Source organism: Staurois parvus, unplaced genomic scaffold (assembly GCF_062004578.1).
Source record: "Staurois parvus isolate SC_StPar_1 unplaced genomic scaffold, SC_StPar_1.0 ptg000619l, whole genome shotgun sequence".
Lineage (NCBI taxonomy): Eukaryota > Metazoa > Chordata > Amphibia > Anura > Ranidae > Staurois > Staurois parvus.
The window spans coordinates 3,614,563-3,630,940 of NW_028318415.1; the positions used below are offsets into that span (position 1 = coordinate 3,614,563).

A 16,378-nucleotide genomic window follows, 5' to 3' on the forward strand; every position below is an offset into this window, starting at 1 on the left:
AGTAGCACTGATCACTGTATTGGTGTCACTGGGGATGTCAGTGACACCAAGTCAGTCCACCCCAGTATCAGAATGCCCCCATAAAAAGAAAATCCCAGTATATATACCGCTATTTGTAAATGCTATACCTTTCACGTAAAACAATTAATTTACACGTATTGGGATTTTTTTTTAGCAAAGACAAGTAGCAGAATAAATGTTGTCCTAAATTTATGACGAAATTTGATTTTTTTTAAATTTTTTTACTGGACATGTTTAATAGCAAAAAGTCAAAAATATAGTTTTTTTTCCTCAAAATAGTTTTTTTTTTTTTTTTATAGCACAAAAAATAAAAAAGCACAGGCGATCAAATACCGCCAAAAGAAAGCTCTATTCGTGGGGAAAAAAAAAAGGACGTCAATTGAATTTGGGGGCAGTTTTGCATGACTGCGCAATTGTCAGTTAAAGTAACTCAGCGCCGTAATGCAAAAAAATGGCCTGGTCAGGAAGGGGGGTAAATCCTCTGGAGGGTAAGTGGTTAAATAGTGAAAAAAAAAAAATTAGCACAGATTTATTCCCCAGTGTCACAGTGGATTGTAGGGTTAGTAGGGAAAAAAACAATCAATCAATGTAGAGAAGTACTTACGAGATTGTAGATCATTCACTGAATACAATTCTCCAGAACTACAATCTGGTTGTTCAAGCTACAAAAACACAAGAAAAGGAAACTATAAAAAAATAATCAGTATTGCCAATAAATAACACTAGCTATACTTGTACCCCTAAGGCAATCCAGTCTCCCCACTGAAAGTGCCCATAAAACCCATTAAATGCAAAGAAGAAAGTCACCTGCCAAATGTACCACCGAACACTATTCTATTAAATAAAATTGGCCTGATAAAAACTTCCAGGAGTGTCAGTCTCCTGACCTGTACCTCCCACCAACTTCCTCACTACTGTGTCCTGTAGTAACTACTGTGTCCTGTAGGGTTTGGAGGGAGGAACCCAACTCCCATTGGCATGAACACATAAAGGACTATAATTATTTAAAGCTGAAATCCAGGCAAATCACAGAAACATAAATATGTAAAAGCTGGCACTTGGCATTTCCCTGGTGCTATTTCGTAAGAAAAAAAAATCACTAAACTTCAACTTTAACTGCATACTGTAGGATAAGGAATAAACAGAACATAAAATTGCTATGAACATCAACTCACCAGTTTGAAGATCACCTTTCCTATAAGTCTGACAGAGTCCGTAGGAACATTAGGCAAAATGCTCTTCAGACAAAGGCATTCCCTTTTATGGTCCTTCCAAGCATTTTTCTAGAAAGAATGGAAATAGGTAGTATATATTCATTATAGCCATTAATTTACTTGAAGATAAAACATCTACTGCTGATTATGGGCATGAGTAGGTGATGATACTTAATATAGGCCTTTAAAAATTGTCATATTATGGTAGTGGAAATAACAATTTACTATCTCCTTTACCGAATTGACATTTAAAACTTTTGTTAGAGTTTACCTATATATCTTACTGAATGGACAAAGCTAGCTACATCAATGCACAATGCAGCTTATTTACTAAAGTGATACTAAAGCTTCTGGGGTTTTTTTTTTTTAATAACAAACAAACATGTTATACTTACCTGTTCTGTGCAGTGGTTTTGCACAGAGCAGCTCTGATCCTCTTCTTTTCGGGTCTCTGCTGATGATCCTGGCTCTTGCCCCTAAAACAGTGCCCCCAGAGAAAGCTGCTTCCCTGGGGGCACTGCTTCATGTTTGTCCCTGAGCCACTGTTCTATGCGTCCATAAGACACATAGAGCCATGGAGCGATCCTGCCCCCTCCCCACTCTCTTCTCATTTGCTCACTGGCTATGATTGACAGCAGTGGGAACCCATGGGCTCCCGCTTCTGTCTCAGCCAATGAGGAGGGAGAGGTCCCCTTACAGTAGAGGCTCTCATGAACATCGCTGGATTGGAGGGGGCTCGGGCAAGGATTGGGGTAAAAAGGTAAAAAAGTGAGTCTTTAGAATCACTTTAAACGCACTGCATAAGAAAAAGCTGGTGCTGCCTATGGGAAACCAGATTCTACTGTTAACCTGTTTTTCTAGCTCCGGATATAAAATAATATTAAGGAGGGAGAGGTCCCCTTACAGAAGAGGCTCTCGTGAACATCGCTGGATTGGAGGGGGCTCAGGTAAGGATTGGAGTAAAAAGGTAAAAAACCATGAATCTTTAGAATCACTTTAACCGCACTGCATAAGAAAAAGCTGGTGCTGCCTATGGCAAACCAGATTCTACTGTTAACTTGTTTTCTAGCTCCGGATAAAAAAATAATATTACATATTTCGTCAGCCAGTACCATCATATCTTTTGATTCTTTTTCATAGATTAGGGTCACTCAGTGGATGTGTTTCATTTTGTGCTCCTTTTATTTATCTATCCCTAACTTAAAACCTTGCCATGCAATGTATGTGTGTGCGTATGTATTTTCCAACTCAGTCCAAAAATATCTAAGTGCAGCATTACTTTATTCAGGATTATCAGAGAAATGATAAAATATAACTCACATGGAGTTATCACAGCTGCCCTCAGTGACTTTCTATCCACGTGGACCCCTTCTGTCTGGCCAGTGGGCCTTTGTTTGCATATCATGTGAGTTATATTTTATCATTTCTCTGATAATCCTGAATAAAGTAATGCTGCACTTAGATATTTTTGTCCTCTGGCTCTTTTCTGTTTGAGCCAACTTTCCCTAAGGAAATTATTGGATATTCTTCGGAGCTCTTTCTGCCCCTGGTGGTCGGCGAACATACAATATACTTTGGGATACCTGGTCTGAAGAGGTCCTGGTTGCTGGCTCCCTCCGGTGGTCTTCAATCATAGCTCTGCCATTTGGAAATCCTGTTGTAATGCTGCGATAGATGTTGCCATAATCAGAACACCTGGGTCCAGATGCTCACACCTAGATGATTTCATCATCTACATGCGTTTTTATAGCGCTATCTGGTTAGTGCATATTATTCTCATTTCTTCACCATCTGATGTCACGAATATTTTGATGTTTGCTATAAACAGACTGTCACTCATCTTCACGTTGTAACTTGGGAAATCTATTCATGAACTTATCCATGCTCGGCGATATATAGCTACATGCGTTATGCACTATTTTGCACATTTATATGCATATATCTTAAATTCGAAGTAACATACATGTGTTTGGTATTTTGTTTACCTCATATCATATACAGTTGTGGCCAAAATTATTCAACCCCCAATGCTGTAAAGGGGTTTAGGGACTATAGTGTACATTTGGAATTGTATTCAGAATCAAATCCTACAAGGACGTTGTAACTACCCAAATGCAACTAAAATGACATCAATTGTTTATGTAATACAGTAGTAAATGGTTCTTATGTGGTTTCTTCATTGCCACAATTATTCAACCCCTTAAAGACTACCACTCTGAAGAACAGAGGTTCATACAGGTGCTTTCCATCAGGTATTGAAAACACCTGTGGATGTCACCGAGCAGCAATCAAGCATAATAAGCACCAATTAGGCAGCTTTAAAATGACTGTGATACTCAGCTCCTTCTAGACATTTACTGGTGTGGTTACAAACATGGTGAAGGCAAGAGAATGGTCCAGGAAGACAAGAGAAGAGGTGATTTCTCTTCACAGGAAGGGCAATGGCTATAAGAAGATTGCAAAGATGTTAAACATACCAAGAGACACCTTAGGAAGCATCATTCGCAAATTCAAGGCAAAGGGCACTGTTGAAACGCTACCTGGTCGTGGCAGAAAGAAGATGCTGACTTCGACTGCTGTGCGCTACCTGAAGCGTAGAGTGGAGAGAAGTCCCCGTGTGACTGCTGAGGAACTGAGAAAAGATTTGTCAGATGTGGGTACAGAAGTTTCAGCCCAGACAATAAGACGCACACTGCGTAATGAAGGCCTCCGTGCCAGAACTCCCAGGCGTACCCCCTTGCTGTCTCCAAAGAATAAGAAGAGTCGACTGCAGTATGCCAAAAGCCATGTGGACAAACCACAAAAGTTGTGGGATAGTGTTCTGTGGACTGATGAAACAAAATTAGAACTGTTTGGGCCCATGGATCAACGCTATGTTTGGAGGAGGAAGAACAAGGCCTATGATGAAAAGAACACCTTGCCTACTGTGAAGCATGGTGGAGGGTCAATCATGCTTTGGGGCTGTTTTGCTTCTGCAGGTACAGGGAAGCTTCAGCGTGTGCAAGGTACCATGAATTCTCTTCAGTACCAGGAGATATTGGATGGAAACGTGATGCAGTCCGTCACACACCTGAGGCTTGGGAGACGTTGGACCTTTCAACAGGACAATGATCCCAAGCATACCTCCAAGTCCACTAGAGCATGGTTGCAGAGGAAAGGCTGGAACATTTTGGAGTGGCCATCGCAGTCACCAGACTTAAATCCGATTGAGAACCTCTGGTGGGACTTAAAGAAAGCAGTTGCAGTGCGCAAGCCTAAGAATGTGACTGAACTGGAGGCCTTTGCCCATGAAGAATGGGCGAAGATACCCGTAGATCGCTGCAAGACACTTGTGTCAAGCTATGCTTCACGTTTAAAAGCTGTTATAACTGTAAAAGGATGCTGTACTAAGTACTAAGATTGAATGTCACTTGGGGGTTGAATAAAACTGATAATGCTGTGAGCACAGAAAAGACATTTGTGGTTATTTCATTATAACTGTTATGTTATATTTGTCTGACCTACAAGTGCCTCTTTAATGTAAATGTAAGCAAGATGACTGAATGATCAAAAGCAATGTCAAACTGGCCAAAACACTCAATTTCAGTGGGGGTTGAATAATTTTGGCCACAACTGTAGGAGCGCTGCATGCTTGTTTTCTTACATATTGATGTCATCCCAAGAGGTTTTCTGAGGTTTCACCCTTTTATGCTAAGCTGCTCCACTACACAGATCTAGCGCTCGTTTGTCTTAGATATTTGTATTTAAAAAATAGTCCATTAAAAAATGAAAGAAAAGTTTTCTGATGAAGTTACCTGTGACGAAACGCATAGGGCGCAAATGGCCGGTGGCATTTTGGAAACTGGAACATTTGGATTTTTTTTGCCAATCAATGCCCAATGATGTTTGCTTACATGTGAGTGCAACCATACTTTAAATAAATGTTGTGATTATGGTTTTACACTATGTGGAGCGCTCTTTCTTTGCATGTTTTCTACTACGAGTCCAAGCCTCGTCCTGAGTGGTTTAGCTACCCCAATTAAGGTCCATTGTTTGGTAAGATCTGCTGTTTTGGAGATCTGGAGGAGGATTTGAGTGTCCGGCTTTCTGGATTGTTTAAACAAAGCGCGATTGACCACTCTTAACAAGGGGGTCATGCCTTTCTGGTAAGCCTTCTGTAGTAGTGGTTGGTGACACAACAACTGTCCTTGGATTTCTTTTGTTTCATCACAACCTCTGGGATTTTTCTTTCATTTTTGGATGGACTATTTTTTTGATATACTTTTCACTGTTTCTTTATGATTATTAGTCACTTTTTTTAAGCGCTGCACTTTTATGTATTAATGCTATAACGTACTAGTATGCATCGGACACTAGCACATTATGTGAAACATACCTAAAAACGAAGACCTTCAGCAATGTGCTGAAACTGCTGACAGGGCTTCCATCTTCACGCAGTCTTCCTTCTGGGTTTGCAGGCTTTGGTAGTTTGAATTGCTGAGTCGCAATGATGTCACTCCCACTCCGACTGCTACACATTTAGAAAATATTTACAGTACCTACAGGTAAGCCTTATTATAGGCTCACCTGTAGGTAAAAGATTAAAAAAAGACTTTACTACTACTTTAAATGGTTCTAAAAGCTTAAGGTTTTTAGCCTTAATGCATTTTCTGCAATAAGGTAAATAAAACCTTATGTGACCAGGATCCCCATCAGACACTTACCTAAGCCTAATCTTGATCTAGTATCCGAGAGCAGTGGCTCTCTCTGCTCCCTCTCTGTTTTCACAAGACAGAGAGGCAGCAGCAAGTGTTTCTGGCTCCTGTTACTGTCAATCAAATCCTGTTATGAGGGAGTGGGGGTGAGGCTGAGCCATGCTGTCTGTGTCTTTGGACGCAGGAACAGGAGCTCTGGATTGAGTCGACCCAAGTGCCCCTATAGGAAGTGGCTTCCTTTGGGGGTCCCTGCTGAAGAGGAGCCACCAGGAGTGAGGCTGGGGGATCATAGAAGAGGAGGTTCGAGGCAGCTTTGTGTAAACTCATTGCACAGAGAAGGTAAGTATATGATATTTTTGTTGTTTTTTTTTTTTTAAGAAGCTTTAGAATCACTTTAAATGCTAAAAAACACTTTTCTCACACCATAACTTGTGACTGTGGTTTACAATTATTAGATATTAAATCTATATTAAGTCTAATCTAATAATGTAACAACACAAAAACTAACTGATTTGTTCACTCTATAATGAGAGTGGCCTTGCGTTAACCATGTCTTGGGATAGATTACTTCAGATTAAGGTTTTTATACAGGCAGCAAGAAGCCACACAGCAGACCAGGGTTCAAACTGCCTGCAAGAACATTTGTTGCATCGTCAACAACAGAAAAGCATAAACAGCATTTGCAAAATTAAACTTAAAGTAGAATTTTACCCATAACAACTTGATAAAAAATAATGTTCTTTAGCAAGGAACATGCAGTCCACATTAATAATTATGCAACCAAAATGAGTGTGTGCTCTAAATTGCCTCCTGCATTGCTCCTGTTTTTTTTTGCTGGAGGCTGCCATTTTGCTGAAGCCCTGAGCCCCTGAGCAGTAAATCTTTAGGCTGTCAGCAGATCAGCCTTTACATTTTTGGCACAGTGTTGAAAAACAGAGAGCAACTGAGCATGTGAAGAGCCAGGTGAGACAGTGTATTACTGGATTTTAAACAGTAAAGTCACCTATTTTTAAGGTTGTACATAGCTATACCTGCAAAAGGGGCCAGCATGAAGAGATCTCTCAGGACTTAATTTTCTGACTAAAGTTCCACTTTGAGCAGTAGGTTCAAAAGCAATAAATCCTAGTTGTCTGGTTCTAACTACACATCAGGTCTCTCCAGCAGATAAATAGATCTTCTAGATCCCCAAAACTGCAGTTCTTACTTGTCAAAAGCTGCTGCCACACAAAAATCTATCCATAAAACCAAGTACTCAGTAATTTCCCTAGATTTATGAAACCCGTCTCCTCTATAAAGAACAACCACAACCATGCTATACTTGGTCTTTACAGCAGTCGTCTCCAAACTACAGCCTGGGGGCCAGATACAGCCCTTTGCTTGCCCTTATCCGGCCCTTGGGGCACTTTTCCTCTCACTGATACAAGACACTATTCCTCTCACTGACACCAACAAAGGGGCATCATTCCTGCTACTGACATCAACAGGCACTATTCCTCCCATTGACTCCTACAATGGGGCACTATTCCTCCCATTTACACCAACAAATGGGCACTTTACCTCTCACTGAAGCAAACCATGAGGCACTATTCCTCCCACTGATACTAACAACGGGGCACTATTCTTCCCACTGACACCAACGATGGGGCACTATTTCCCCAATGTACACCAAGAATAGGGCACTATTCCTCCCCCTAATGCCAAAGATGCATTGTTTACTCCCAAAAGACGCAGGACAATTTCTACTCCCAATGGCCACAGTTCTGCCACCTTGAAGTCGGAAACCCAATAAACTGGTCCTTTGTTTACAGCAAAGGAAGCTGCCATCTTAGCTTCTCTTTGATCTGCAGTGTCCATGGTGCTACACATGTGATTATGACACCAGCCATTTGATGGTTTGATAGCTTGGTTGAGAGCAGAACATCTGTGACACTTATCATTCACAGCATGCCTTGAATATAAGAGTTTTAGGAAAGAGTTGCATTGATGGGTTTAGTTCCACTTTAATGCACAACTATAGGCAATATAAAACATTACTCTCTCACTATCATTAACACAGCAGTTTCACTAAGCCAAACACAAAGTTGTATTCTGATGCCATCACTCTTTAAATGTTTTTTTGCCAGCTCAGACAAAGAAAGAGTCCCCACCTGTAGACCCATCTAGAGTGTTTTGCTCAATGTGGGCTTAATTGTGATCAAATACAGTATGTCTGCATTGGATGAAATGCATTAGCTGAGAGAGTCTACAGGTGGGGATTCTGTGTTTGTGCTAGCTAAAATATTTTTTTTTTTTACCAGTAACAGCATCAGTGTACAACCTTTGTTGAGCTTGGTGAAAGCGAGATGGAGCAAAGGCGGACTCTCCCTGTGGTATGCATCTGATATACACAGAACTGATACTGAAAGGGATGAATAGGAATTTTGGAGCAGCACCTTTTCTTGGGATTAACATTGCAATCTTTGCTTTTCCACATGTAACAGTTTTATTACCTGTTGATCCTACAAGTAAATCTGTTATTTTTCAACTTCCTTTAACAGACCAAGATGTCTGGCAAAATGAGCAGTTAGAGAGTTAAGACAAACCATTTAATGTGGAACTAAAGTCTGAGAGCAAACTTACCTGCCTGCTCACAGCTATCTGTAGAAAGTAAACTTAGCTGCGTATTTGCAGCTCAGCTTACACTCCGGCACAGTGCCTGTGTGCTAGGATGACTACTAATACAAATGAAAGGATGGAAGCTGCTCAAGCAACCCCAGGAGTCCAATGTTGAGGAATGGACTCAGCCACTGTTCTGGCCACACCGTTCTGACGTGTTACGCCTCGCCCACCGGGGCTTGGTCACAGAAGTATTCTGTGACCAAGCCCCGGAGAGCAGGGCAAAATGCATCAGAGGTCATGGCCAGAACGGCAGCTGAGGCCATTCCTCAATATTGGACACCTGTGGTCGGTTGTGCAGCGTCCATCCTTTCACTTCCCTTCACTTGTATTGGCTGACACAAGAATTGCTCAGATTCAAGTTCCCCTCTTCTCACTTGCCGGTGGGGTGATTCTTTTCCTTCCATCCATAGCTTGGAGCGGCGTCATACTTTTCACCAGGATGACTACTCCCGCATATACGTGAAACTGAAGTCATCTTGCACCGGCCAATCAAGATGACCAAAGAACAGCACCTGGAAAGAGTTGGGGAGAGGATGCCAGTGCCATTGAGGAACCTAGACCACTGAATCACCGACAGGGGAGCTTACAGCTTTTATTCATATAACTAAAACCTTTACACCAAAAAAACAAAAACAAAATGTTGCTATACATGTAAAGTCCAACTAAATCTACTAGGCGACAATGCTGCTGTCCAAGGATGGCTACACTGCTTCTACATAGATACACTGGAAAAGTAAGAATAGCCACCCTAAGACAGGAAGAGCATTACTGACTGGATCACCAGGTGAAAATAAAGATAAAAATGTCCTAAAAATGAAATTGCAGGCATCAACTATAAGGACTAGTAAGCCGCACTATATCACTATTTTTAATTTTTTTTTCTTGGGTTTAGATACACTATAACTAGGCCATGTTGTCAGGAGCAAATTGCACCCTTTGTTAACAAATGGGATTAAAAAAGGCATTTATGCATGGTCACAAAATAATATATGCACATATTTTTGAAGAAAAAAAAAATCTGCATTTATTAATTTTTCCCACAGGAGCCTGAAAATCAAGTGGATTGTGGGTGCAATGACAGCCTCCTGCAGACACTCCCTCCAGCTTTCTGCCTGTACCTCTGTATGGACTGATAGAAAGCTCAAGGACTTGTGAATGCACTACAAGTGCATTGATTAGCATGCCCATAGCCCATTGACAACTTCATCTGCAATAGTGACAGATAAGACAGTAGTTTCTTATGCACAGATCTCTGTGAATGAATGACGCAACTGTGCAGACAGAGCCCCAGGTAGCCACACTGATTTTATATGTGACAGCAGCTGAAGGGAAGAGAAACCCTCACCAGCTGTCACAGAGGAGGGGGGAATCAGAGGGTGACAGGGGTACTGCAACATGTTACACCCTAAATACTGGTGTAACATGTTCCAAAGGTGAACTTAGCCTTCAAGTAATGGAAATACAGGCCACCCCACCTCAACCACCCCCCCACCACGTGCAACTGTCCTAATATTCAAACAACATTTTTGGGTTAGAACAGACAAGGGCGCACTCTCATCGTGCATTACCGTGGTAAAACACGTATTTATTGAATAAAAAGAGGATATATACTCACAAACCAACGTGATAAAAGGCAGTAAATGTAGTCCACAAAGACAGTCACAATGCATCTGTGTCTAATGATGCAGATAGGTGGGAGCTGAACCCCCTTCCTCAGAGCTCAGGTAAGTAACAAAATGAATATCAACCATATGTTGCTGACTGAGCTGCCACTGACTCCAACAAAAGGGTATAACTGAACAGGTAAATTGATTCCTTGCAAGTTTAACAATGAATTAATAAAATCTAAGAAGCACATTTTGATAATTCTTTGCACATGTTTTGATTAGTCTTAACATGTTTCTTCTCTTCCTTTAATGTCTTAAAACACAGGCTTCACCTCGGTATAAATCAATACTGTCGGGATCGATCAGGGCAGATCAGCCAGAGCCAGCTGTGCCCTTACTCTCTCCAGCCTTGCTCGCTAGAGAGTGTTGGAAGAGCAGAACGGAGAGCAGAGACTGACAGTCACTGCTCTCTACTCTGAGCAGACCAAGAAATAAGTGATAAGCAGTCATGTGACTGCTCAGTTCTCAGACTTAGAGCTGACGTGAAACAGCTGCAGTTTCACACTGATGATGCGGCATAGATGTATGCTTGTTTTTTATATACCCCAAACCTCTCCTTTAAATAGAGCCACTGATTGCCAAACTGGGAAAAGACTCATCCTATATCAGACAGCAGGTGGAATCAGGTGACACCTAAGGCTACAAGACCAGTACAAGAGTTAAGTGAGAAGAAATCATCAGTCAGTTGGGCCACAGGTTAAGCTTTGCAGCAATAGCAAGGTAGGAGCAGTCCACCTGTCTGTCCGACTAAAAGGAGGAAGATCAGCTTTATAGCTGATCTGTGAGACCCTCATTAGATACAGTGGAGTGGGTGAAGCCACTCAGAAACAGGAATTGTATTATTCTCAAGATTACCCAATGAAAAAAAATAAAAACTGAAAAGAGAAAACAAATGCAGCTACCTAATCTAAGGACTCCTAAACTGCATTATATTACATTTTTGTTTTTGGGTTTAGATACACTTTATTGTGAGTTCCAGGATCTCATCCTGTAATCATAGGGGTTCCCACTTGTCCAATAACAGCTGGCAAATAAAAAAAGGACATACAGGAAGTGGAAAAAAGAATGAAAAAGGGTAAATATAGGCATTTAAGATTTGATAATAAAATGAAGAATACATGGCATATATTGTATGTTAAAGGTAGGAGATGAGGAATAAAAGTTAACTTGCACTTTAACACATAAATAACTGTATTGGTGGGAAAACATAATAACATTTAAAACAGCAAAACGCTACACTAAGTATCAGGATAAAATCTTGTATAGATTGTGCTAATCTAAACCAAAAAATGATCTATAAAGCAATGTGCATTTTAGTAATGACTTATAACGGATTAAAAAAATCTATGTTGTAAAAATCCATTTGGTGGTCTTGAAGATGACAGATAACTTCATGCTTATCTTTTCAGAGTGAACCTGTCATAGAATATTAAAAATGAAAGCCTCATATGCTCTGACATTTCAAGAAATACATCAGTTGTAGATGTATAATTCTACAACATTATCTATCATTATCTAAAGTAGACTCTGGTATGAGAACTTCCAAGTCATAATGTTGAGTCAGTTAGGAGTCTGCAGTGTATTTTAGGAAATGTTGTTGAAACCAAAAATGTCTAAGGAGCTTAATGAATAAGTTCACTTTCCTTAAATTACCGGTAGTTGTTAGCATTCTCTTAGTAGCATAAATGTGCTAAAAATCTAAAACCTAAATATAGCTGAAATTTTAGAGCCAAAAAAACTTCGACCAAAACATTATTTATTACTGTATATTTTGTATATATTAGAAACGGAACAAACAAATAACAACCACCCCAACCTATAACTGGCCTTTGCAGCAAGGAGCACATGGAAGGGGGACGCATGTCAAAAAACAACAAACAAAATGGACAGATTTAGGGCAGGTATGCCTGGACAGAGCCCACCCCTCCTTAAAGGTATAGCGATACACTGGACACCCAGCAACAGCACAATGGCAACATCGGTATCCAGTGGGTCCAATTCAGCAACAGTACAAACAAATGGGTGGATTGAGGAAAGGTATGCCTGGAGGGAGTCCACCCATCCTTTAAAGATATAGGGATGCACTGGACACCTAGCAAAAGCACAATGACAGCAAAGGTATGCATTGTGTCCCCTCACCAGTTCACAAACAGTGTCACAAACAAATGGCAACCACCCCAACATATTACTGGCCTTTGCAGCAAGCAGCACATGGAAGGGCAACAAATTACACTGGGGTGTTGTGACCTGGTCTCTGCAGCTTATGCATATATTTGCAAATGTGTGCAAATGAAACCCCTTGGTTTTAACATTTTTGCTTGTGTTTTTTTTTACATGAGTCGCCCTTCCATGTGCTCCTTGCTGCAAAGGCCAGTTTTAGGTTGGGGTGGTTGCCATTTGTTTGTGACACTGTTTGTGAACTGGTGAGGGGACGCAATGCATACCTTTGCTGTCATTGTGCTTTTGCTAGGTGTCCAGTGCATCCCTATATCTTTAAAGGATGGGTGGACTCCCTCCAGGTATACCTTTCCTCAATCCACCCATTGTTATATATGTGCTTATACTCAGGAGACTCTCAAAATTATACCATTAGGACTGCAGTACACTCGGGTGCCATGACGTGGCTGCTGCAGCTTTCCCATGTATTTAAAAATGTGTGCAAACAAAACCCCTTGGTTTTAACATGAACTGTTAGGCAGGGTCAATTTGGTTTGTTGCAGGCTGGCTGGTAAGTGAGCTGGGACATTGTGTTTGTTGTTTTTTGATAATAGAAACCAGGGTGGATTTGATTTAAATCAAACTGATTTAAATCATGATTTAAATCACTAGTCAGTAAGGCCTGATTTAAATCCTAGTTTTCTACATAAAGACTAATTCTTGCTGGTATAACTTTAATATGCAAGTAGATGAAGATTTTTAGAATAACAACTTTTCATATTAGTTTTTTTATCCCCAGTTTAATAGGTTAATCATTCATATTTGGACAACTTTTCTGCTGTACTTAGGAAGGAGAAAAATAATTATTACCTTAATAATAACAATTTAAATAGATCTTTCAACTGAAACAATAACATTATAGCATATGTTATTTGCTTAAACAAACATCCATGTTTGTTAACTAATTTGGCTAAACAAAATATATATATTTTAAGAAACTTAGACTGTCAGCCCCTTCCTCCTCACACTTAGTTTCACTTTCTTCTTGTGCAGATCTATTCCACTACAAACAATCAGAAAAATATTGTTTCTATTCTATTCACTGAACTTCTTGAAACTTAGCACTGAAGGAGTTGATTCTGTATTCATAGGTTTGTAGAAGTTAGGATTAAGGTCTTTTTCTTAACTCTGTTCATGTTATAACATTTTTGCTGTGAAGAAGAGGCATGTGATCTCCGCTGAGTCAAATTCAGTTTTGAGAACTGCAAAAGTAAACCAAGCATCTGTGATAATATCTTGTAGGCAGAGAAACTGCCCAATAATCTTACAAAAACCTCTGGAAGAGCATGACATTGTGAATGGATTAATGGAATTTATTTACCAAAATAATTAAACATATACAGCCTTATTCTACATAATTAAAAAACTAATCTTTATTTCATGATGGAATAACCTTTGGATGGTAATATATTTTCCTCAAAAAGCATTTTATTCAAAAAAATCCGATTTAAATAAAAAAAATCCGATTTTTATAAAAAAATCATTGATTTTTATCCACCTGATAGAAACTGATCTGTTCTTCTGGTTTTGCTGCTATGTCCCTGTTGAGGAAGTCCCCTCTCACTTTCTAACCCCGAGACACCCAGGGAATTTCTATATCCTGTTTCCCCTTTCTGGAGTACATTCCTTGTATGCTACTGTGAGGAATCATTTAGGAGTTGGTGACAGTCCGCCTGTATCATCCACAACTTTTCTATGCATCTCAGCAATTCCAGACCCAAGATCTCAGCTGCCACCTACTTGAACCTTATCGTGGGGTTCTTCCTCTGCAGCAAATGGGTGGGGAGGCCTCCCTCCTTGAGCATTAGAGAAGTTTAAGAATGCAGTGAATGCTTCTAGCCACCATATCCATGCACAGGGGAGTTCAAATAACAGTGTTTCTTGATCACTGACTGTTCATTAAGAATGAACGACCAACACATGTGACAGGTTGACAACACAGAAGTACAATTGGGAGACAGGGACAGAGCATTGTCAACCTATAATAGAAAGTGCTTGAAGAAGGACCTACACAACAGGATCAAGAGGTATTAGTTTAACTAAAGATTTATATTTAACAAAATTGAAAACTACTATTGAAATGACTTTAACTTGTTACAGATTACGCAAGATTTCAGTTATTGGGTTTACATATACTTTACTGTAAGTGCACGCATTCTAAGTAGTGAGTAAGTGTAGGACTTACAGGTATTTCCTACTTCTAAATGTATTCAAACTGACAATGCCTTTCAATGCTGCTCAGAAGGCTGCCACCATATTGCTTGGGTATCATTCAAGTTCAATATTTTCTTTACGTAAGATGCCGGCCCTTGACATGATGCCATAATCAAATACCTGATGGCTGGTGCTCAGAAACTTTGTTGGAAGCCTGGGTGTGAGACAGAGGGTTTACTTCAGGCAGGCTGGAGGCCTCTACAGGTTGGAGAACTTTTTAGAAGCTAGTGGTTGGAGGCCAGAAGGCTCTGATCTGCATATTCATGGGATCCTTACCAATCCCAGGCAGGAGGTCTAGCTCTGTGGCAGACAGATCCATAAGTATGAGAAAGGCTGCCCAGCAAGGGAGTCGGGTGGAAGATGGAGTGCTGAGGTGTGCTGCTGTGTAGCCTAGGAGGGGACATCATAGAAGGGGTTCTGCCTCCAGGCTGGAAGTCAGAAGAAGGGAAGAAGGAAATTGACAGAGGGAGCTCCACTGTCCTGCAGTCCACTGAGGAAGGACAGCCTGCTAGCCTGGAAAGAAACTAACCCAGCAAAAAGCTTGAAAGCAGTTTATCCAAAGGACACAGGGACAGTGTGAGTACCTCCACACCTCTGGTGCCTACAGGAGAGAGGGCTGTTAGGTGCTTTATCCAACCATTTCTCCCGGGGACAGTGCTACAAGTCTGTTCTAGAATCTGTTTCTCTGGGATACTCTTCAAAAACAGCCAGGCAGATGGGTAGTTTCTAGCTGGGGTCTGAAGAGGGGACCAAATGCTTCTTACAGAGACTATGTTACTGATCCATCAAGAAACTGATACCACTCCAGAGGGAGTAGAAAGCCCAGGATCCTAGACTGTTGTATAGAATTTAGTAAGTTTGTCCTCAGAGTGTTGGTTTCAAGTCAAGTTGGGCATCCCATATACTCCTAGACCCTAGCTGAGTTGTTCACTCCGAAATAAAACAACAAAAACAAGTCCATGGGCTGTTTACTGACTCTGATTGGAAGTTGGAAAATGGGTGTTACCTGGCAATGCCGAAAGTAAAGGGACCCAAAGCCAGCAACTCTCAAGGGGTAGCACCACATATTTAATTTTTCTTTACAGAGATACATAAACCAAACTTGCAGAATTCTGTGGCGACACTGGTTCCAGGTAGATCATCCATAACATGGTTATGACTCATGAATTTATCCCTCTATTAACAGACAGTTATAAGTGGAAATCTGCACATTTTGAATGTAATCCAGAAGAATAAAATAAATCTATAAACTGCTGAAGCTACTTAAATAGTGTTCAGACTGTGTAACTGATTTTATGCCCACTATTTATTTCTCTAATTAATGTATTTTTTTTTTATATGAAATGAAAAAATGATATTGGATGAAAAATAGTACACTTTCATGCAAGCTTTGCTTACATTACGATTGTGAGTGTTAGCCATGTAAAAAGACTTCCACGCAAAGCTTTACACTGCTTGCTTTTCCCCAGGCACTAAGTCTGAAAGCCATTAAAGAAAGCTTTGAATTTCAAAACCAAAATGCTTCATGATTTAGGGAGACCGTTTGATCTTGGTTTTGAAAGCCAATTAATACTAAAATAAATACTATGTAGTGTTAGGAATTACCATTTAGAAATGTTTCATTTTTCCCCCAAAAAATTACTAAACAAAATAATTTTGTGAACTACTGAATTAAATTTGTGAATCTGCATAA

At 40.3% G+C, this 16,378-nt stretch overlaps 1 protein-coding gene across 1 annotated transcript in view; it reads right to left on the minus strand.

Moving 5' to 3' along the window:
- SMYD3 (SET and MYND domain containing 3) overlaps positions 1–16,378 on the minus strand; it is a 744,460-nt gene that overhangs the window by 638,986 nt on the left and 89,096 nt on the right. Inside the window, exons 4-5 of the mRNA XM_089693285.1 lie at positions 1,197–1,304; positions 626–683 (exon numbers count right to left, since the gene is read on the minus strand). Coding sequence (XP_089549411.1) covers positions 626–683; positions 1,197–1,304 — 166 coding nt within the window. The remainder of the gene's footprint in view (positions 1–625; positions 684–1,196; positions 1,305–16,378) is intronic.